Below are 23744 nucleotides of genomic sequence, written 5' to 3'. Positions count from 1 at the left end.
CAATCCCACGAATTCGATCCGAATTTTGAGGATAAATTCAATTTGCCTAGAAGCCGAATTTCCTCGTGCTTCGTGTCGATTTAACCTGAAATTGTCTAAAAAAACAAAAAAATTCAAACTTACCGTCTCCATTTGCTCGCAACAGGCCGCCAGCCTCCATCTTGCTTGAAGATCTCGGCCAAAATCCAGTGCGGCGTGAGATTACATCATCACGCCGGCCGGTGTAATCGCACACCGCACAGGATTTCGGCCGAGATCTTCAAGCAAGATGGCGGCTGCCGGCCCGTCTCGAGCAAATAGAGGCGGTAAGTTTGGTGTCATTGTTTTTTTATTGTTTTAAAACAGTGTGAAATTGCACTCAGATGCCGCGATCATGTATGAACGCGGCATCTGAGGGGTACAATGACGGGGGGCGGCGCTATCGCAGCTCCCTGTCATTGCACCCACTACTTACAAAAAATGCGCTTTGTGACTAAGTTATTTGTCAAGAAGCGAATTTTGTTTGCGAAATTTGGCAAATCAGCCGAATCAAATTTCTAAGAAATTCGCTCATCTCTAATCATCATGTCGGAGGTTGAAAGTTTTCATGACCGCACTTCATACCCAGTGCCATCTGTAGAGGCCGCCCGTGTGGGAATGGCTACAAAACGCAGCGGGCGGCTGCTGCTTCATATTACTTTGTTGTATCATGATTTTGAGACCCGTTCTTCTTCTCCTTCTTTGTAGGAAACTTTCCAATGATAAGCGACGATCTGGTGAATTCGTACCATCTTCTGCTCTGTGCCTTGGACCTGGTTTATGGGAATGCCTTGCTGTGTCCTAATCGTCGGGAGCTCCTGAACCCCAACTTCCAAGGTTAGAAGTCTGTAAAGGAACGAATCCTTAACCCCTTAAGGATCGGGCAATTTTATCATTTTGGTTTTTCACTCTCTGCCAGAGCCATAACTTTTTTATTTTTCCCTATGAGGGTTTGTTATTTGCATGACAAGTTGTACTTTCTAATACCATTTTATATTGCATACGATATAGCGGGAAGCCGTAAAGAAAATTCCGAATGGGGTAGAATTGGGGGAGGGGGGGACGGTGTGCAATTCTGCCATAGTATTATGGGTTTTGTTTTTACATCATTTCCTAAGCGGTAAAACTGACCTGTTACCTTCATTCTGCGGGTCAGTACGATCACAGCAGTACCACACTCTTGAGTTTTACTAGTTAAAAAAATAAGATTTTTTTTCTTTGCATGACCTTATTCTGACTCCCTTTTACTTTTTTTTTTATAGTTACTGTACTTTACGGAGGGCATAGATTTTATTGATATCATTTTGGAGTGCGGATGACTTTTTGATCGCTTTATTCAATAATTTTTGTGAGGTGAAACAACGAAAAAACTGCGAACTGGCCGTTCACCACACAGGATAAATGCATTTATTTATATTTTAATAGATCAGCATTTTGGGATGTGGCGGTGCCAATGATTTTAATGTTTTTTTATTTACCTTTGTGTGTGTGTGTGTGTGTATATATATATATATTTTCAGTATTCGACGCAGGCGCGGTGAGGAAGCTGCCGGCGGCATAGATAAAAGTAGGAATAGGCTAGTTAGGTTTAGCTGACCTTAGCACATCGCTAATGTCAGCTAGCTTTAAAGGGTTTCTGTCACCAGATTTAACCCTATAAGATCAGTGTTACAGACTATAATAATATGGCATTGTCCCCTTCGTCCTCTAGCTGAGGACCCCCTTTTCTGACCAGTGAATACCAGGTAGAGCCGCTTGCACTGACTTGGTTTGAGAACCCGTACACATATGCAATCAATTACCCTAACATTTTCCATTTAGTCAGCAAAGCACTTTTTCCTTGTCTGTGGAGTGTGATATTTTCCGAGCATTTCACTGCGGCTTTTGTTTAGACGGGGGAAAAAAAAACACCAAAACTGCATCCTGCGCCACCGTGATCAGGTAACCTTTACTCTGCCATCTTCTTACCTTTGTACCGCAGGCTGGCAGTGGAAACCTAGGACCAGGCACTCTTAAAGGGAACCTGTCATTGGGATTTTGTGTATAGAGCTGAGGACATGGGCTGCTAGATGGCCGCTAGCACATCCACAATACCCAGTCCCCATAGCTCTGTGTGCTTTTATTGTGTAAAAAAACCAATTTGATACATATGCAATTAACCTGAGATGAGTCCTGTACGTGAGACGAGTCAGGGACAGGACTCATCTCAGGTTAATTGCATATGTATCAAATCCTTTTTTTTTACACAATAAAAGCACACAGAGCTATAGGGACTGGGTATTGTGGATGTGCTAGCGGCCATCTAGCAACCCATGTCCTCAGCTCTATACACAAAATCCCGGTGACAGGTTCCCTTTAAAGTGGCACTGTACTTTGGAAAGTTTGATATGTCATAGTGACATGTTAAAAGTTTTGATTGATGGGGGTATGAGTGCTGAGACCCCCACTGATGGTTAGAATGAGGAGAGAGAAGTGCTGACATAGAGCGCTTTCTCTGCTCGCTGCGGGAGAGGAAGCAAGAAGGACTCGGACTATAGGGTCCATCAAGCTTCCATCTTTTGTACTGAGGAGAGAGAGCGCTATGTGAGCACTTCTCTCTCCTCGTTCTAGCGATCGGCGGGGGTCGCTATGACATATCAAAAGTTTTCCTGACACTTTAAACTGCACCAGATTAATCACAGTGGTGGATGATAGATCTGCCGCAACTCTTTAGACTTTCTAGTGTTTCACACCACCTGTTTGTTGGCTTGGTTTACTCCCCCAAAAAAGGTTCCAAATTTGTGGCCGAAACAGTGTCTAAACGTACGTAAGATGGATCATGCGAGGTATGTACCCCATTGTTTGGGTGCAAGTTGCGACAAAACTTTTGCACTTTTTCAATCGGAAATCTGCCACCCGTGAAATATGGCAGCTTTGAAGGGTGACCTCTGAGATCATGTCTCGTTGGGGCGTATGGTATTCATAACCAAATTACGTACATGACTGTGTGTAACCGTTCCATTGATGTAAAGTATGGTAAGAGGAAAGTTTAGAATTGACTGACTTCTCTAGAAGAGGACGGAAGTCCCTGATAAGAGGACTGTGCAGGAGGGAGGTCGTAGACGAGGGTAAATATCTGGGAGGAAATGATAAGTTCTAGTGCTCAGAAAATTGTAATAAATCTGCCAGAATTTCAGCTGAAAGAAATACGTCTTAAAGGAACCGGTGCAGGAAGGAACATTACCTAGCGTGTCCCCTATAGTAGCGTTGGCGCCCTTACTTCTGCAGCACACTGTTGAGTTCCCTTTTTTCAGGGTCTGATTCTTATATTAAAAAAAATAATAATAAATGCACCCTACATCTATATCTGCATAACCAAATTGGTGAATATAACGGCATTCTCACTGTGCATTAACCCCTTCCTGCACTTTGGCACAATTGTCCATCAGGGTGCCCACCTTGACATACAGTTATGTCACAGGGTCAGAACCTGTGTGGCAGCAGTGCAGGGCTGGCGCTTATCAGGGCAGCGTCAGTCGGTGGGCTGCAGTGACCTCATGGTCAAATGTCTATGAACGCACAGGTCCTTCACTCAGAGGTAAGTTCATCTGCCATGTGGCGTCTCTCTGGACGCTGCCTCTCAGGTTTTTGGGGAGGTATTAATTGCTGCACTGTGGCATCTGGCGCTGCCGGAGAGACATTTTGTGCTGCACTGTGGTATCTGGCGCTGCCGGGGAGATATACTTTGTGCTGCACTGTGGCATCTGGCGCTGCCGGGGAGACATTTTGTGGTGCACTGTGGTATCTGGCGCTGCCGGGGAGATATACTTTGTGCTGCACTGTGGTATCTGGCGCTGCCAGGGAGATATTTGATGCTGCACTGCGGTATTCATTTAGCACTGTTGGGGAGATATTTGGTGCTGCACAGTGGTATGTGATGCTTTTGGGGAAGTAATTTGAGCTGGTGGTGGTATGTACTACTATTACAGAGGTAACGCCCATCTTTGACTTTGTGATTTCTACGTGTTTCTGTGTTCCACGTTTAAGTTCGCCACTGTTAAGCGCGCTCCTCCTTCTAGGTCAGTGACGTCGTGTTTAGTGGTGAAATGGTCACGTGCTTGGTATGTTACAAGGAGGCCACTACGTCACCGCCTCTTCAAACGGCTGATCAGCAGGGGCGATGGGAGTGAGTCCCTACTGATCAGATATTGGTGACCTATCCTGATGATAGGTTGTCAATATTTTGCTTAGGGTTGTCACGATACCAAAATCTTGATTCGCTTCCGATACCATGAAAAAGTATTGTGATGTCCGATACCATTCAGTACCACGCGGAAAAAAAACCCACCAAAAAAGCCGTGTGCATTCCACATTTTATGGAACGTCCAGGCCATAGTAGAACAGTCCTATCCTATTTTTGGGGGAGACAAGGTGGCTAAAAAATGTCGAATTGACCATTTTTTCTTTTTTTTTTCTTTTTTTTTTCTGTTACGGCGTTCACCGTATAGGAGATATTTTTTAATAGTTTAGACTTTTTCGGGTGTAGCGATACCAGATATGTTTATTTTTTTGTATATATATTTTATATGTAAAATTGGGAAAGGGGGTGATTAAAATTTTCAATATTTTGGTGTTTTGTTTTAATTTTTATATATATATATATATATATATATATATATATATATATATATATATATTATTATTATATATTTTTTTATTTTATTTTTTACTTTTTATTTAATAACTATTTCCCCCCTTAGGGGCTAGAACCTGGGATCTTTTAATCCCTTGTCCTATTCACCCTAATAGATCTCTATCAGGGTGAAAAGGACTTCACACTCTCCCTGCTGTCCTGTGCATAGTACACACAACAGCAGGGAGGTTACCATGGCAGCCAGGGCTTCAGTAGCGTCCTGGCTGCCATGGTAACCGTCCTGGATGCCATGGCTAAGATCGGAAGCTGCCAAAGTGATACATGATGGGGTTAATGTGAGGCACAGGTCCAACCGTTCCTAGTGATAAAACCCCCATGTGCCTCATAATAACCCTATCAAGTATCCATCTCCTTGCATAATGGGCAACATGGGGTTAAATGCATGAGCTACATGAACAGTCACTTGCTATTGACGCGGTCTTATGCATTTTGACTTCCAGTCCATGTGCCTCATAAGTGGCCTGAATTCTGTAACTCACATTAACCCCATGTTGCCCATTATGTGAGATGGTACTTTGGGGGTCACGTACTATTAATGTGAGGCACATGGGGTCCAGTCCAAAAGCATGTACCCAGCCTGACATTAAAAATAAGTGACCCCCATCATGTTTAAAACATGGCAGTGGCAAGATTTGGGTTAATGAGTCACATTAACCCCAATCTTACTGGCTGCCTGATACATGTTTATTTTTTTTTTTGCCTGCCTTTATTTTGAGGCAGGCTAATTACTCTTGCACTGTGTGGGGGTGGGGTACCTGCTATGCTGGCTCGTCAGTGCACACTGACTCTGGGGCCCAGGCTGACGCTGAGGAGCACAGGACAGGACACTCAGGAGGAGGAGGACGCTGCTGCCGCTGTTCGCCGGGCACACTAGCTCAGACGGCGCAGCAGTTTATTCCCTCCCCCGTCTTTCCTCCTGCTTTATTTAGCCGCACATTAATTGGTGGCAGTGGTGCGGGCAGCTTCAGAGCCCGCTGTTTTTGCTGGTTTTAGTGGCGGCCGCGTCATAGGAGGGAGCGACTCCCTACCTCCATCCTTCTTTACTGTCTGGCCGGAGAGAACATAGCGCGCGGCACATGCCATATTCTCTTAAAAGAGGAGATACTAGGCTGCGCTGCTGCACAGCCTAGTATCGCAATAACGCAAATCCCGGTACTGAATCAATACTGGCACAAAAGTATCGATTGGGTATCGAAATTTCAATACCTGATGCAACCCTAATTCTGCTTCTGAAAAAAAAAACTTTAAACGCGCACTGATGGAACCAGGGCGGTATTGGGGAACCTTGAGGCCATTCTTGTTCCCATTCTCCATTTATTCAGTACTAGCACTCCAGCTGTTGTGAAACTCCCAGCATGCTCTATTCACTTCTGTGCTCCGAGAACAGCCGAGCATTCATGTCCACTGATGGATTATAAAGGATTGGCTTTCAGATCTTTCTTGTGAACCAATTATAAATCAATCGCATAGAAAATAACAGCCACAGACAGTGGAAGACATGATGGGATTGACCTCGTTATCGGCAGGACTGATCTACATCTAGGAAACCATCAGCAGTATAAACGTTGCGCTGCTCTCCTGTCGGCAGTATAAACGTTGCGCTGCTCTCCTGTCGGCAGTATAAACGTTGCGCTGCTCTCCTGTCGGCAGTATAAACGTTGCGCTGCTCTCCTGTCGGCAGTATAAACGTTGCGCTGCTCTCCTGTCGGCAGTATAAACGTTGCGCTGCTCTCCTGTCGGCAGTATAAACATTGTGCTGCTCTCCAGGGCTGTGCAGGGCGTGCAGTTATCTTTCTGTCGTCATCACCTTCCAATAACCATCTGCCTCTACTCCCCGCAGGCCTTCCCGAAGATTTCTGCAGTAAAGACTTCAAACCTCCATCCGAGCCTCCCTGCATCATCGAAACCCTCTGCTGCCTCCACCAGGGTTTACTTCTAGAAGTCAAAGGCATTAAGGAACATTTTTGGAAGCCATATATACATAAGCTGTTTGATAAAAAGGTAGATGCTGACGTTTTCTAATACCCCTTATGTCTATTGGGATTCGACTTGTCATTTGACTGCAGAATTAAGAGGTTCTTCAGTCGAACCTACTTGATGTAAATTTAGAGGGGCTGTCTAAAAGAATTAGAAATTTTAACAATGGCCTCGAACGCTGGGGGGAAAAAATGACAACAGACTCCCCACTCTCTCCGGTGCTGTTCTCGGAGCCGTCGGTTGGGTCTTTCTCCCGCTGCTTGTTTACAGACTGCAGTGGGAATATCCAGGTATACGGCGCATGAAAACTGCTGAGGGCAGTGATTGGCTGCAGCGGTCACGTACCCTATACCTGCAGTCTGTAAACAAGCAGTGGGAGAAGGACCAGAGAATAGTGTCGGAGAAAGGTGAACATGTAGTAACATAATTGCCAGATTTTGGAGGCATTGGTAACATCTCTGATTATCTTGGACAGCCCCTTTAAGCTCTGTACGTCTCCAGCGTAGACCACTTAGTGTTTGCATCTAAGATGCTCATGCATTTATGTGAGGCTCCTTTTTATTTGGGGGAGGCCTCATGCACACGACACGTATTTTGTTCCGCAAAAATACGGACATCTTCCTTGTGCATTCCACATTTTTCTCTCTCCCACCAATAAAAATGGCTGTTCTGGTCCGCAGTGTGGACTGGAATAGGACATGTTCTCTAATTTGCTTATAGGGTATATGGATGTTTTGGGGGTTTTTTTGTGGCTACCCAGAAATGAAGGAGTCGGTATGTGATGATCAAACGCGGATGTTCCCCATTATAGTGCCAGAAATACTAGCCCCATTGCCATAGCGGGTACAGTGCCCACCGCAGAGCCCATTCCTGAAATACTGTCTCGTCCATACACCCATGTCCATCCAGTCACTGCTGTCAGAGGTTGGTTACATGCTCTCCTGCATGATCTGCACCATATGCGGTACTATAAGGCTCCATTCACACATCCATAGTGTATTGCGGATCCACAATACACCAGGCTGGCACCCCCCCATAGAACTGCCTATTCTTGTCCACAATTGCGGACAAGAATAGGACATGTGTTTTTTTTTTTTTTTACGGAGCCGCCGTCCGGAAGGTCGGGGGAGCGCTCTAGAAATGCAGATGCGGAGAGCACATACTGTGCTCTCCGCATCCATTCCTGCCCCATAGAGAATAAGTAGGTCCGCACCCGTTCCGCAATTTGCGGAACGGATGCGGACCCATTATACGGACGTGTGAATGGACCCTGAAAGGAAACTCTCATAGAGAAATACATAGTAGTAAATGTAGGCAGTTCCCCTTTCCCTTGATGTTACTGTTGGTGTAGTAAGTGAAGTATGCGGAGAACTAAGGACAATATAAAAGCTGATTTTTGATCCCGCAGGTACTGAAAGGAAAATCGGACTCCCTTACAGGATTTTTGGAGCCAGGAAATTTTGCAGACAGCTTGTAAGTTTCATTTCTTCGTATGTGTTGTGTTCAGGGCAGAAGGCAGAGAGTCACTGTGCTCCTCGTGTAATCTTCTGCAGGAAAGCCATCACGAAGGCCTATGAGGTGTTTGTTCTCTCTGTCGGTCACTTGGACGAGCGAGTCTTCCTGGAGGATGCGGAGGAGGAGATTGGAAGTGTAGGCCGTTGTCTGAATCCCGAGTCGGGAACCGAGGCGTCCGCGGAGAGGGCCCAAGTGTCCTACCATTTACAGCAGCACTTTGACAGGGTAGGTATAGAAGCATCTACTAGGCCCTTCAGAAGGCACACCCATTGTGATTTTTGGGGCACAATTCAGGTCCAAAGTAAGCTGACTGACGGGTGGTATGAACTCAAACTAGACAGGCTAATGATGTGCCAGCAGCAGGCATTGTAAAATTTGGCGCATCTGTAGACTGTCTAGTCTGAGTTTCCACTGTCTAAATCATAGGCTTAGTAGCGTCAATCTTTTGGTCATACGTCCACAATGATGCTGTCCAGGAAGTGTTCTGCAGGATGCTCTTCCACACTTACAGGTAGAGGACATCTGAACGTGACATAAAGGAGGTTATCCTCTCCATGGGGGGAGGGAAAAGTGAGTGCAGGGTCTGTCTGCTAGACTTGGGTAGACCGTGTAGGTGTCTCATTCTGCAGATGCGCTCCTTCTAGAGAGGAGCAAATTAATTCTAAAGAATCTTCACCCGTGAGGGGCTGGCGCCTGCACAGTCACAGCGCCGATGGAGAAGCTGTGTCCTTGCTCTGCCAATCAGAGCAGCGGCGCACTCCGAAAATTGTCAGGGCTGGACTAAATGTCTAGTGGCAGGTGGGCACTTCTTCATTTGCAGGGACAGCCCCCCACAAGGGAAGAAGTCCCGTTGATGAGATTAATCGATTCGTTAGAATTGATTCTCCTGTCTCCTCCTTTGTCGGCAGCGTGAACACTAGTGTGTGCTGCATTAGGGCTCATGCACACGACCGTATGCCCTCCGAGATATACGGTCCGTAAGCGGCATACATCGTGCGCACGGGAGCGCACAGTATCATAGGTTAGTATACTCATAATATCATATGAGTGCGGGACAATAGCCCCACGGGCGGCCCGATGCGCACAGCATCATAGTAACCTATGATACTGTGCGCACGATGTATGCCGCTCCGGGACATATGGCCCTATCTCGGAGGGCATACGGTCGTGTGCATGAGCTCTTATCCTGTAAGGGAAACTGAAAACCTTAATCAGGTGTGTTAAACCGATTCTATTACAGAGGACCCGTCCCCTCTCCTGACATTTCTGTTGTAGTCACTACTTGCATTCCGCGTGTAATAACAATTGTGGGCCACCATTTCTTACATCTCTACATTGTGCCATTCCTCTATTATTTCTACCAGTTGGGGGGGGGGGGGGGGGTCCATGCACAGTCTGACACTGGCAGCACTGATTGGATAGTGTCAGACTGCACAGGGACACCCCCCCCCCCCCAAACTGGTAACACCCAGCTGGACCTTTATTGCAGACTGCTGGCAATTCATTCATAAACTTTTCATCGGGATAATAGAGGAACCGCACATCATAAAGACATGATCCAGAGCTGTTGTGAAATGGGAAAATGCAGGCAGTTACTAAAATGGGCACGTCAGGAGAGGTGACTGCTAAGGGAGGCCAGAGGACCGTGATCAGCCTCCAAGAATTCAGACATGTTGATAGTCTGGCACTTGGGTCTGAAAAACAACTGAAATATCATTTGCTCCCTTACAAATCAGTGGGGAGACTGTACAGAATAGCTTATTATTTCTTCAGGGATTATATATTAGGCTGCAGTTTTGTGCTGGGATAAATTCTGAATAAAATATTAGGTTGTGCCCAGTTCTGAAGTTATCCCCTACCCATAGGATAGCTAACGGATTAGTGGCGGTACAACCGCTGGGACCTCCACCGATCCTGAGAACGGGGTTCCTGTTCTACTGATCTGATGAAGCTTCAGGTCGAGGATGTGCCCTGCCTCTCCATTCATTCTCTATGGGACCGCTAGAACTGGCTCAGTGTTGTACTAGGTTATTTTTGCCAGTCCCATAGAGAATGAATGGAGTGGCAGGAAGCATGGTCAACCTGCCGCTCCATCAGGATGGGAACAGGACCCCCGTTCTCGGGATCAGTGAGGGTCCCAGCGTTCGGACAGGGGATAATGTCAAAACTTGGCACAACCCCGTTAAAGGTCATCTGTCAGCAGATTTGTACCTATGACACTGGCTGACCTGTTACATGTGCGCTTGGCAGCTGAAGGCATCTGTGTTGGTCCCATGTTCCTATGTGCCCGCATTGCTGAGAAAAATGATGTTTAATTATATGCAAATGAGCCTCTATGAGCAACGAGGGCGTTGCCATTACACCTAGAGGCTCTGCTCTCTCTGCAACTGCTGCGCCCTCTGCACTTTGATTGACAGGGCCAGGCAGAGAAAACATCATCACTTCTGGCCCTGTCATTTAAAGTGCAGAGGGAGCAGAGCTTCTAGGTGTAACAGCAACGCCCTCATTGCTCCTAGAGGCTCATTTGCATATAATAAAACATCATGTCTCTCAGCAATGCGGGCACATATGAACATGGGACCAACACAGATGCCTTCAGCTGCCAAGCGCACATGTAACAGGTCGGCCGGTGTCATTTGTCAGGGACAAATCTGCTGACAGATGCCCTTTTTATTTCTTGATTTGCTCTGTTGACGGTGTTCGTTGTATAGTATAACATGCCGGCATATTGAGTATGGTGGGGATCATTCCTGTCTTACATCCCTGCAGATGAAGTCGTTACGGATATCCACTCCTCTCACCAGTCTGCCGTACATGAAGGAGAGCTCTTCACACCAGACTCCTGTCTCCAGCGCTACATACAGCGTCAGTCGACTGTTTGTCATTCTGTCCGGTCACAAAGCTGCCCCCAGCGAGAAACTGCAGGAAACGCTAAGGTTAGGCCCTATTATTCATGTTCGGGTGACCCGGAAATGGCCTTGTATCTACTACTGTGTCTTTAGATGTGCCCTGCCTACATATTCCTCTTCCACGGTCCTGAAAATGTGCACGAATTCCAAGTGAATGGAGTTTATCTAACCTCGTTAACAGCATAAAAATCTGTAATGGATTTTTCTGCAGATTTCACCCATTAAAGGGGTTTTCCAGGAGTTTAGTGTAGACGGCCTATCCTCAGGATAGGTCATCAATATCTGATTGTGAGGATCCAATACCCAGCACCGCTGCCGATCAACGGCTTGAAGAGGCAGAGCACCGCGGTCTCTTCCCAGGCCAATCACATCACATTCATTGGTCACATGGCCTATTTAAAGCTCAGCTCCATTCAAGTGAATGGGTCTGGGCTGCAATACCAAGCACAGCCACTATACATTGCACGGCACTGTGCTTAGTATGCTGTGAGGAGGCTGCAGAGCTCACCGGCCTATTCAAACAGCTGATCGGCGATGATGCCGAGAGTCGGACCCCCAACGATCAGATTAGGATTACGCCATTAATATCAAACTCCTGGAAAACCCATTTAATTTAACAGGTAAAATACATGCTAAAATTCCTGTTTAAATTTGCATGCTAAAATAGGACAACCTCCTAGAAGCCTTTGGAGAAAATCCCCATACTTAGAGCATGCTGTGTTTTAAAAAAATATAGCAAAAAAACACATGCAATGTATATAGAAATTTGCAAACCGGCTCCAGATATTCCCAAATTTATGTATGCCTTGAGAGCTCATTTCTTCAAGGAGGCCTGTGGTCATAGTCCATGTCAACTGACACAGCCAAGCCTTGTGGTAGGGGTCTCCTCACCACTCCCGTCCTCGCTGCCCTTCTGCATCACTCTATATCCAGGTTGGCTCATAAACTGGCTGGGTTATTTGTTCATTCAGCTTTATTTCTCGCCCATTTTCCTTGGGGGACACAGACCTTGGGTATAGCTCAGCTCCCTAGGAGGCGTGACACTAAGTAAAACTGTTAAGCCCCTCCTCCATCAGCTATACCCTCAGCCTGGAGATAGAGGCTACCAGTTTTAGCTTAGTGTCCAAGGAGGCAAGACACTCCCTGCTACTGCAGGGCTGTTTTCTCCTTGTTATTTTTACTTTTTCTTCTAATTTTGTTATTTTATTTTTTCCTAGGGATACCAGAGACGCATTAGACCTCTCTGCTCTCCCGGGGTTGAGCTGCGCCAGTGCCAACTTATCTGCACTGCTGCCTCCCCCACAGAAGCAATAGGAGGATCTGGGCAGCAATGACTCCCCTACATCCCGCCAGCTAGGGGGTCGCCCGCACGCCAAGCCCCTCTTCCAGCTTCCTGCCACTGCGGTGCCAGTGGCTGAAGGGGCGACCCTGCTGGAAAGGACTGAGGGTGAAGACGTCGGACGGTGAGATGGCTATTCCAGCCCATACCCCGTCCCTATCTGCAGCATCTACCCCTCTGGGTAAGGGGGGCACCCGTGGTCGCTCATTCTGAGCGCTCATCTGCAGGACAATGCAGCACAGCAGCATCCTCAGCACCCCCACGCCGTTCCCCCCCACGCTGCTATCTTTCTCCCCCCCCCTCCCCCTCATTCAGGGCTGACTCCATTTTTCTCTTCTCTCTCTCCCCCTTCCCGCCGAGAACGGGGGGCGGGGCTTAGCGGTCCCGGTAGGGGGCGGGGCTTACGCGCGCGTCATTTTGGGGGCGGAGCTACGTTCTCCTTCACAGGAGACATTTCAAGCGCTGGAGGGGGCGGAGCTTGTTCCCCGTGCTTTCTGCTGAGGTTTCCCGCGCTTCCTCACTCCTGACAGGAAGCTGGGACACGGTGGGGGACTCTAACCTCCTGTGTACATCGCTCGGCTTCTGTGGGCGCTCTCTGCTGCTCACTGCTGTTCACTGCTTCTCTGCTGCTGCTGATCTGGGCCATCTCCTGACGTTCTTCTGAGGCACTGGTAGGACAGTTAACCCTCTCCTAACCCTCCTGGTCATAGCTGCTATAACCCTTTGTGGTCTCTATATTAGAGTACAACCACACTTCAGCATGTCAGATCCCACAGGTGCCCCCAAACCCTGGTACCATGCCTGTACCGCCTGTAAGGAACTTTTTCCGCGTGGGCAATCTGAGCCGCATTGCCTTGCATGTCAGGCCCCGGTGCAGGGCCCGCTTCCCGCTGCGCCCCCCGGTGCCTCTGAACCCCCTGACTGGGCTAGGTCTCTGTCTCAGGCGGTGGAAAGCCTTACACACGTAGTGGGCCGTCTCGTGGATAGACCGCCTCTCCCGCAGGCTGCCACAATCCCTGTCGCACCCGCTGGGACTACCGTTTCTGCCGCCCCCACTGGTTCCCTGCCTCGCAGCGAATCTTCCAGGGCCCGGCATACTCAGAAACGTTCAAGGGTTGAGCGCACATCTTCTCCAGATGCTTCGCTCTCTCCGCCATGCGTGCGAGCTCAGTCAAGTCTATTCTCTCAAAGGGATACGCTTTCTGAGGGAGAACTGGCGGATTCGGACGTGGACATGGACTCAGAGCTTCCGTCCAAATTGGCGTCCGCGGTGGGGCATCTTGTCACTAGCATCCGTGATACCTTTCAGCTACACGATGACCCCCCCAGCTCTGAACAGGCCGGCGTGTCCTTTCTCCGCCCCAAACAGGCCTCCAAGGTTTTTCCCATACTCGCTGATTTTTCTTCTGTGGTATCCAAGGCTTGGACTCGGCCTAACGTCCGCTTTATTACACCCAAAAAGCTGGACATTTGTTATCCCTTTCCAGCGGATTCTGTGACCACGTGGACATCCCCGCCTAAGGTTGATCCTCCCGTGGCTCGCCTGTCCAAAAGCACTACTATTCCTGTACAGGACGGATCTTCCCTCCAGTCTGTTGAGGACCGTCGTACGGAATCCCTCTCCAAGGCCATATTTACTGCCTCTGGTTCGGTCCTTAGACCGGTCTTTGCCTCCGCCTGGGTTGGCAAAACGGTCTCTGAATGGGGTTTGCAACTGGAACGGGAGTTAGGGTCGGACGTCCCTGTTCAGGACCTCCGTTCCTTAGCCCAACTAATTGTTCAGGCCGGAAAATTCGTCTGTGAGGCCTCCCTTGATGCGGGTGCCCTCATTGCCCGTTCCTCTGCCCTGGCAGTTTCTGTCAGGAGGGAACTCTGGCTGAAGGTTTGGGCGGCGGACGCCGCTTCCAAACGCTCTTTGGCCGGCCTACCATTCACGGGTTCCCGCCTGTTCGGAACCCGTCTGGACGAACTTATATCAGAGGCCACGGGTGGGAAGAGTACTCACCTCCCCCAGTCCAGGCCAATGGGCGCCCCCCGTGGTCGCCCTGGTTCGTCCCGTTTTCGGTCCTTTCGCAAGCCCACCGGGTCTAGACCCGCGGCCAGTTCTTCTTCCTCTGGCCCAGCCCAGGATAGACGCAAGAAGCCGTTTTTTCGGACGCAACCTACCTGGCGCAAGTCCCAGCCTGCATGGGCTCCCACAGGCCAGCAGCCCTCTGCCTGAAGGTGCGCCCCCACCCACCCGGGTGGGGGGCCGCCTTCTCCTATTCAGGAACGTATGGCGGGCCCACATCTCAGACGCATGGGCGCTCGAGATTGTATCTTGCGGATACAAAATCGAATTTGCGTCCATTCCGCCAGACCGTTTCTTCCGATCCCGTCCTCCGCGAGATCCCGTACGAGTGGCTGCCTTCTTCGCGGCCATTCACTCTCTAATGGACAAGGGTGTCGTCGCCCCCGTGCCTCCGACGGAAAGGTTCAGGGGGTTCTACTCTAACCTCTTTGTGGTTCCCAAGAAGGAAGGCTCAGTGCGTCCGATCTTGGACCTAAAACGCCTGAACCGTTTTCTCCGACTGCAGAGATTCCGGATGGAGTCTCTCAGGTCCGCAGTGGCCTCCCTGGAAAGAGGGGATTTCATGGCCTCAATCGACATTCAGGATGCATACCTCCACGTTCCGGTTGCTCCATGTCATCACCGCTTCCTGCGCTTCGCGGTGGGGGACGATCACTTCCAATTCGTCGCCCTTCCCTTTGGTCTGGCGACGGCTCCTCGAGTGTTCACCAAGGTCCTGGCCCCTGTCTTGGCCCTTCTACGTTCAAGAAGTGTTTTTCTTCTCCCATACTTGGACGACATCCTGGTCAAGGCACCCTCCTTCTCTCAGACATCCCGCAGTGTGGAACTCACTCTGGAGACCCTGACGCGGTTCGGTTGGATTATCAACCACCCCAAATCTTCCCTTACCCCCTCCAGACGGCTGATCTTCCTGGGGATGCTCCTGGATACAGAGTTGGCGGAGGTCCGCCTTCCGTCGGACAAGCGTCTGGCCCTTCGCGGGTCGGTTCGCAGTCTCCTCCGTCATCACCGCCCTTCCCTCAGATCCGGCATGCGGTTGTTGGGAAAGATGGTTGCCTGTTTCGAAGCGGTGCCGTTCGCACAATTCCGATCCCGCACCTTTCAGAGGGCAATTCTGTCGGCCTGGGACAAATCACCGAGGAGTCTGGACAGGACCTTTCTTCTGCCTCCCCTGGCTCGGGCTTCCCTCGGCTGGTGGTTGCATATCCCTCTAAGGGGGAAGTCCTTCCTTCCACTGAACTGGCTGGTGATTACCACAGATGCCAGCTTACGGGGGTGGGGGGGGGTTTTCCCTCCCCGGTCCGTCCAGGGCGTTTGGTCTCTATCGGAGTCCAGACTTCCAATCAATATTCTGGAACTGAGGGCGATTCTTCTGTCCCTCAGACACTGGACCCATCTGCTGAGGGGCCACCCTGTTCGGATCCAATCGGACAATGCCACGGCTGTGGCATACATAAACCATCAGGGAGGCACTCGCAGCGCTGCAGCGATGCAAGAGGTGACCCTCATTCTCCTCTGGGCGGAGACGCACGTGCCGGCCTTATCTGCGATTTACATCCCGGGGGTGGACAACTGGGCGGCGGATTTCCTCAGCCGGTCCACCATCGACCCGGGAGAATGGTCCCTGCACCCAGAGGTGTTCGAAGCCCTTTGTCTTCGCTGGGGTCGCCCCGACGTGGACCTCATGGCCTCCAAATTCAACCACAAGGTCCCCCTATACCTGGCCAGGGCACGGGACCCGAAGGCATACGGCGCCGACGCGCTCGTCCTTCCGTGGCGCGAATTCTCCCTTCTGTACGTCTTTCCTCCTTTTCCCCTCCTGCCACGGGTTCTTCGGAGGATCGCGGCAGAGGGCGTCCCCGCGATTCTAATCGCCCCGGATTGGCCCCGCCGGTCTTGGTACGCCGACCTAATGTTGCTGTTGGCAGACGCACCGTGGCCACTGCCCTCCAGGGAAGACCTTCTCTCTCAGGGACCGATCTTCCACGAGCATTTAGGCTCGCTACGTTTGACGGCGTGGCTATTGAGACCGCCGTCTTAACGCGACGGGGTTTCTCCGCGGACGTAGTCCGCACCATGATCCGGGCTCGTAAGCCCGTATCCTCTAGGATCTACTATCGGGTTTGGAGGTCCTATCTGGGGTTCTGTGAGTCCCGGAGCATCCCACCTCTCCGGTTTTCTCTTCCCACAATCCTGTCCTTCCTCCAGTCGGGTCTGGACCTGGGGCTGTGCCTCAGTTCTCTGAAGGGTCAGATTTCGGCGCTGTCTATTCTTCTCCAGCGTCCCCTGGCCCCTCTAGGGCCAATTAAGACCTTTTTACAAGGGGTGGCTCACTCTGTTCCGCCGTGCCGCCCTCCAGTTCCTTCCTGGGACCTGAATGTGGTGCTCTCGTCGCTCCAATCAGCCCCCTTCGAGCCTTTACGGGAGGTCTCCCTTCGCCTTCTGTCCTGCAAGGTCATCTTTCTTGTGGCCGTCACGTCTCTCCGACGGGTGTCGGAGTTAGCGGCTCTTTCTTGCTCCGAACCTTTCCTGATCTTCCACCAGGATAAGGTTGTGCTTCGGCCTGTCCCGACTTTCCTGCCAAAGGTGGTCTCCGCCTTTCACATCAATGAGGACATCGTCCTTCCGTCGCTCTGTCCCTCTCCTTCCCACCCCAGAGAACGGGAACTGCACCGTCTGGATGTGGTCAGGGCGTTGAGGATTTACTTGGAGGTCACCGGGTCCTTTCGGCGCACGGACTCCCTGTTTGTGGTTCCGGAGGGTTCGCGCAAAGGGTTGGCGGTCTCCAAGGTGGCTATTGCCCGTTTCATTAAACTGGCGGTGTCTGAGGCTTATCGAGCCAAGGGCAGACCTCCGCCTTTCGGCGTCACTGCTCATTCCACCAGAGCAGTCGGAGCTTCCTGGGCGCAGAGGCATCGGGCCTCGGCTGAACAGTTGTGCAAAGCAGCCACTTGGTCCTCTCTGCACACTTTCACAAAGTTCTATAGGGTGCATACGCATGCATCAGCGGATGCTGCTTTGGGCCGCCTGGTTTTGCAGGCAGCGGTTTCCTGATGCTCTGGTGGTGTTCCGCCTTGGGTTTGTGGTCCCTCCCTTCTTGGACTGCTCTTGAACGTCCCAAGGTCTGTGTCCCCCAAGGAAAATGGGCGAGAAAAGGAGATTTTTGTATAACTTACCAGTTAAATCTCTTTCTCGCTCTTCCTTGGGGGACACAGCACCCACCCTTCTGTGTTTGGTTACAGGGTTATGGTCTGGCGCCCCGTTGGGTTGCTGGCTGGTTGTTTCCGTTATTGGTTGTTATCCTTTCACTACTTGGACACGCAACTGGTAGCCTCTATCTCCAGGCTGAGGGTATAGCTGATGGAGGAGGGGCTTAACAGTTTTACTTAGTGTCACGCCTCCTAGGGAGCTGAGCTATACCCAAGGTCTGTGTCCCCCAAGGAAGAGCGAGAAAGAGATTTAACTGGTAAGTTATACAAAAATCTCCTTTTTTGGTCTCCTAGACCAGGGATGGACAACCTGAGGCTCTCCAGCTGTTGCAAAACTGCAATTCCCAGCATGCCCAGACTGCCTACAGCTATCAGCCTACGGCAGGGCATGGTGGGAGTTGTAGTTTTACAACAGCTGTAGAGCCGCGGGTTGTCCATGCCTGTCCTAGACCAAATATATGTAAATGATATATAATTGTCGTGATATATAAACTCTATTATGAGGTGGCATTAGGTGCAGCTCTTGTTGGGTTCCATTGGATGAACCCAGACTATTACATTTTGGGGTTCTCCGGGCCAATGGTGGGAGAATATTGTCCTATTGACGTATGTTCTACACGTGTTTTGTAGTGCCTGTTCCAGAAACCCCACACAGACCATTTCTAATTGCCTGAAAGAAATGTTCAACGTGTTCTGTGAACACACAATGTCAGGCGGTGGAGACAGTCAGCAGTGCAAAGGTATGGAGCATATCCTATCTTATGGATACATTTTAGTTCCGGGAATTTGCGGCTGGTTTAACATGTTACTGGTGATCCTTTTTTAAACCACTATGATGATACACATTTATTTCCTGTGACAGACTAGTAATTATAATAACATGAACTAATGAATTGGAAAATTAAAGGAGAATTCCTATCTGGACATTCATGGCATATCCCTAGGATCCACCTCTGGGTCTGCACTCGTAGCTCTACAATGGGGCCCCTTCTTGCGCTGCTAGGAATGCAGAGGTTGCCTCAAAATGTCTGACTTGGGAATACCAATTTAATTCCTTCCCATAAATTTATATGAGGGGTGTATGGAGCGGGCTCATGGGTTGACCTGCTCCATGCATTGCATGTGCCAACCAGCAATGACCTGGATCAGACGTAACTCTGATCCCAGTCATTTTACTCCTTAGATGCCATGGTCAATAGCAATTGTGGCCTCTAAGAGGTTAGTCAGAGGGAGAAGGCTCCCTCTGACCTCCAATCTGCACCCCCATGTGAAAATCACAGGGGTCTTGTGAAGGCTCCTAGACCTGCCATAGCAAACTGCCTATTAAGCCCTGCCTGTAAAAATCCCATAGACTGCAATATGCGGTATAAGTGATCGAATGATTGCTTGTTTAACCCCTTCCCACGCATATATCTTTAATTATTTTCTGAAATAGTGGGGCAGATTTACTAATGAAGATCTGCTGGGATTTTGGATCAAATTGAGGCAAAATTCTGCTGCACGTTCTATGTCCTAGACATTATTTTGCGCCTTGCATGGCAAGTGGGTGTTGCTTGGTGGGAAAGGGGGATAGCTTAACATGTGGTCTTCTGGCGCATTTAAGCCAAGTAATGGGTGGACTTCTTAAAGATGTGTGAGTAAATCCACCCCATTGTTTTCCAGAAATGATCATGTTTTAAATGCAAACTTTAAATCTGTTCCAGATATTGCAAAGAAATACTTCAGGCTGGCCGAAACGCTGTATTATAAGGTGGTGGAATCTGTTGTCGAGCGGGAAAAGAAACGTCTGGGAGATGTAGATCTGTCTGTAAGTAAAAGCATTCAGATTTCTCAGGAATTCTAGATTTCCTCAACAGTGCTGAGAACAGAGCTTCTAATCTTTAGACTATGGACACCGTTAGGGGCATTTTTTATGGAAATGCTTGTATTTTTGGCTAGAAAGCATATTTGCAATTGGGTTTTATAAAAACATTAAAATAAATTTCACCTGCATGTAAATTATATACATTGCAGGCTGCTCAGTCCCATTCAGTGTGAAATCAATCAGACGAACTCTCTTACAGTTTGGCCTGTAGCTCTTCTCTCTGCCCTCTTGAAAACTCATAAAGTTGACCACTTTCATAAAACGTCTGATATGTTAGAGCGACATATCAAAGGTTTTGATTGGTGGGAGTCTGAGTGCTGAGACCCCCGCTGATCGGTAACATGAGGTGCTAAGCCACATTTACAAAGGGCAGTTGTCAGCAATTGTTAGAACATACGCTCATTCCCAACAATCGGCACGTGTAAATGTTCCGAAGATCACCAGATGTGATTTTGTGGACAGCAAAATGGACACGGTCGTGTGCATGAGGCCTAAAAGTGATACATAGCGGTAGCAACATTCCACTACAGTGTGTGGTAATGACCAATCTAGTATTCTGTCCAGGTCCTGTACAATCATTCTTCTTGGCTCATGTATTTCCACCTGAGATCACCATGATGATGTCTTGTCTTTTGCAGAATATACTGGAGCAGGAGATCTTCCATAAGTCCCTCATAGCATGCTGTCTCGAAATTATCATCTTTTCATACAAACCTCCTGGCACTTTCCCGCAGATAATAGTCATGTTTGATTTGGCACCCTACCATTTTTACAAGGTACGTACAGGAGATGAATGGTGATGGATTTTACTGTCCGGTCACGTATTCTAAACTTCATGGAAAGTAACTGAAGAGCCCGTTGCACTTTCACGCATTCTGAGCTGATGCCTACTAGAACATAGAGGTACAGGCAAAAGTTGTTTTAGTCTACAGTGACAATAAAAACCTTCTCAATAGTAGGCTTGAAAGGGAATAAATAACTCTTCACAGGGGCCCACAGCCCATCTCCCTTATGGAAAGACTTGCCTGATCTCCGCTGGTCTAGTCCCGTGTGTTTATCTTCTGGTCCATGGCTTGGACATTATCACCTGGCGGTGACATGTCCACAAGGGACAGGTCACCACGGAAGCCAGTGGTTGGCTGCAGCGGAGCATGTGACCATGCCGGGGAGGAAGTAAACAATGCATGGACTGCAAAAACCTGGACAATCCCTTTAAAGTAAAATAATATACTGCATGACTGTTCTCCTAACACACGGCTCCCTGACAGATTCTGTATAAAGCTAAAAGGAATGGTCTGCAGATACACTGAAAGTAAAGGCTGTAGAACAAACTGAAAAACAAAATTTTTCAAAATTAAAATTGTCCTCAAAAGTGTCCCACGCCATAGCTTTTAAGGCACATAATTTAATATAAATAATTTTACTTTCCTCAAGTCTAGTACAAGAGTGTGGGAACTATTATTTGTGTTGTATTACACAGTTGTCCATTTAGGAGTTCTTTATGCATGGTCTCAGAGAACCGAGATGATTTCGAAGTGTGGTTGTAAAATTAGATGTTGCCTTTTTGTCTGAAGGTGATTGAGCTTGTTATCAAGGCAGAAGATGGTTTATGTCGAGAAGTAATAAAACACCTAAACCAGATTGAAGAGCAGATTCTTGAGAGCATGGCCTGGACTCATGACTCCCCTCTGTGGGAGAAGATTAGAGACAACGATGGAAAAGTTCCACTCTGTGAAGAGGTACTAGAATATTGCTTCTTGGGGATACATGATGAAGAGTCCAGTTAGATTTTGGACCAATATGAATGAAAAAACAATTAGATTTATCTAATGACTCTCTATTTGTTTGTTTTTTCCAGGTAATGCACCCACATCATTTTGAAGGAGCTATTGGCAGCAGCATAACAGGATCATCTGCTCCTCTTACTTCAAGACGAGTCAATGAGATCAAGGCAGATGCGGCTGGTCTAGGAAAAAGTGCGTGAGGTTTAGATTAATTTGTCTATTATATAACTAGATGTGCATTTCCTGAAGGGCATACATAGTGCTTGAAAAGAGCTGAAAGTTTGTGTGAGAGAGAAGTGGGGCCATGTGTGAATGCTGTGTCTGTGAGACTGGGTGGGACATCATCCATGGCAGTTGGTTCTCCGAACCTTCAGTCATCCATTTCTATGGGGATTTTTTACTTTTAAACATAAAGTTATTAATAAAAGACACATCCAATTGACTCCAAAAATACATAGCACACTTCTCAGGGCCGAGAGCTTCCAAATACAGATTGAACTGAGTCTGTATGGTAAGAAGTTCGGCTGTATTAATGGCAGAAGACTGGAGAAGAATAAATAAAATATAAGAATGTGAGGAATTTCAAGCCCTATAATAATACAATAAAAAAGCAGTGTTTTAGCGGAATGTTTGGTGCACTTTCTAGCTGAACTGTAGACTCTTATTCTCGCAGCTTCCTCGCCTACTTTATTTGATCGGTACAGTTCACCGATAGCTGGCACAGCTCGCCGCCGTCTCTTCATTGACTCCGACAGCCCACCTGAAGAAGGGAGTCCAGCACAAGCGTCTCCGCATTCCACTGCTGAATCAACGCCCTCACCGGTTCCTGGGCAGACCCTGGTGACAATGGCGACTGCTACAGTAACTGCAAATAATGGGCAAACGCTCACGATCCCTGTACAAGGTGAGGAATACAGAAGGTTCCATACAGCAGCTTGGGGAAATGGAACTTTTTTTTGGGGGGGTTGTGACCTTCTCTTTTTATTATCCTACTGCCAGGCATTGCTAATGAGAACGGAGGGATCACATTTTTTCCGGTACAGGTCAGTATGAGTGGACAAGCCCGTGGCGTTTCTAGTTCCATTCAGCCACTCACAGCCCAGGCTCTTGCTGGACCGATGACCACGCAACAGATGCAGGTTGCAGGACAAGTAACCATCCCTCAGGTCCAAGCTTCTCCAGGAAAACAAAATGTCAGCAGCAAAATGAAGAAAGTTGGATCTCTGGCTCTCTTCTGCCGGAGGGTAAGAGCACGTTCTTAAAATATACACATCACGTTTTATGACTTTAGGAACAATTGATGGTCATCCTTTTATGGTGCCATCACCATTGGTCAAGTTTTTTCTTCCATGTTTTCCTACTTGTTTCTTGATGGCTCCAGATACTGGCCACATAAATTGGATATTAGGGCCCCGATATTTAGGCAGGACAAGAACTGATCAACGATAAACTCGTTAACCAACTCTCCTGTGCATAGGCCGATGCAAAGTGAGTAGTGAAGGGACGATGGCTGCTGCAGTAGTTCTTCCCCCAATCAGTTTTAATGATTATCGGCGCACATCCCTGATTACACAGGGAGATGTGCCGCCGATTATTCATGCATCTTTTATCCTGGCGAAATATACAAATTGGCATCTGTTGATCGACGGCACAGTCGCACATGCCAGTTATCGGGTATGGGCGTTCCTATGATAAATCCTGATAATTGTCCCAAAAATCGTCCAGTCTAATAGGCCCTTAAGTTGGTCGAACATTCCAATTTCAGTGGAATATGTATAGTGCTGCCTGTTTACTTCCCCAAGGGATGGATTTTAGCATGTCCGATCCATTGATCCTGTGGTTGCTAAGTAGCTGCCTGAGGAGGCTTATTCCCTTCTTCCCCTTTAAAAGCACATGTTTTGCTGAGCGTGCATGTATATCTGTGGGGGGCTTGGAAGGAATAGCTGTTAGCCAGCAGGGATATAAAGTGTATGGACCTGTTAAAGGGGTTGTCTGAGACCCATTAAAAGTCAGATACTACCTGGACAGGTTGTAAGACAATAAGAAAAAAGTCCTACCTGAAAGGTCCCGGTGCTGAAAGTCCCGTGCCTTTTGCTTTTAGTCCCCTCTCTGGACCAGAAGTGATGACATCCTGTAGACATGCCTTAAAGGGGTTGGCAGAATGGAAGCAGCAGGGATGAGAGTCTAAGCATCGGTAAAGTGGTAGTGTCAGAAGGTGGGTCTTATATTTTTTTGCATTGAAACCTGTCCAGGCGATATCTCTTTTTTTATACATCTTGGACAATCCCTTTAGCCGCTGCCCGGTCACTGCTTTACTGTCACTGAGTGTAGCTAGGCCGGGTCCTGAGTGTAGCTAGGCCGGGTC

At 48.5% G+C, this 23744-nt stretch overlaps 1 protein-coding gene across 2 annotated transcripts in view; it reads left to right on the top strand.

The window, feature by feature from the left end:
* RBL2 (RB transcriptional corepressor like 2) overlaps positions 1 to 23744 on the top strand; it is a 51006-nt gene that overhangs the window by 16495 nt on the left and 10767 nt on the right. For both annotated transcript variants that reach the window (XM_044269484.1, XM_044269485.1), the window contains 12 exons: positions 727 to 855; positions 6552 to 6712; positions 8097 to 8161; positions 8242 to 8428; positions 10973 to 11139; positions 18362 to 18471; positions 19435 to 19538; positions 20234 to 20371; positions 21170 to 21334; positions 21454 to 21571; positions 22053 to 22283; positions 22379 to 22623. In XM_044269484.1, coding sequence (XP_044125419.1) covers positions 727 to 855; positions 6552 to 6712; positions 8097 to 8161; positions 8242 to 8428; positions 10973 to 11139; positions 18362 to 18471; positions 19435 to 19538; positions 20234 to 20371; positions 21170 to 21334; positions 21454 to 21571; positions 22053 to 22283; positions 22379 to 22623 — 1820 coding nt within the window. The remainder of the gene's footprint in view (positions 1 to 726; positions 856 to 6551; positions 6713 to 8096; positions 8162 to 8241; positions 8429 to 10972; positions 11140 to 18361; positions 18472 to 19434; positions 19539 to 20233; positions 20372 to 21169; positions 21335 to 21453; positions 21572 to 22052; positions 22284 to 22378; positions 22624 to 23744) is intronic.

This window comes from Bufo gargarizans, chromosome 10 (assembly GCF_014858855.1).
Source record: "Bufo gargarizans isolate SCDJY-AF-19 chromosome 10, ASM1485885v1, whole genome shotgun sequence".
Lineage (NCBI taxonomy): Eukaryota > Metazoa > Chordata > Amphibia > Anura > Bufonidae > Bufo > Bufo gargarizans.
This window is presented reverse-complemented; position numbering and strand designations above follow the sequence as displayed.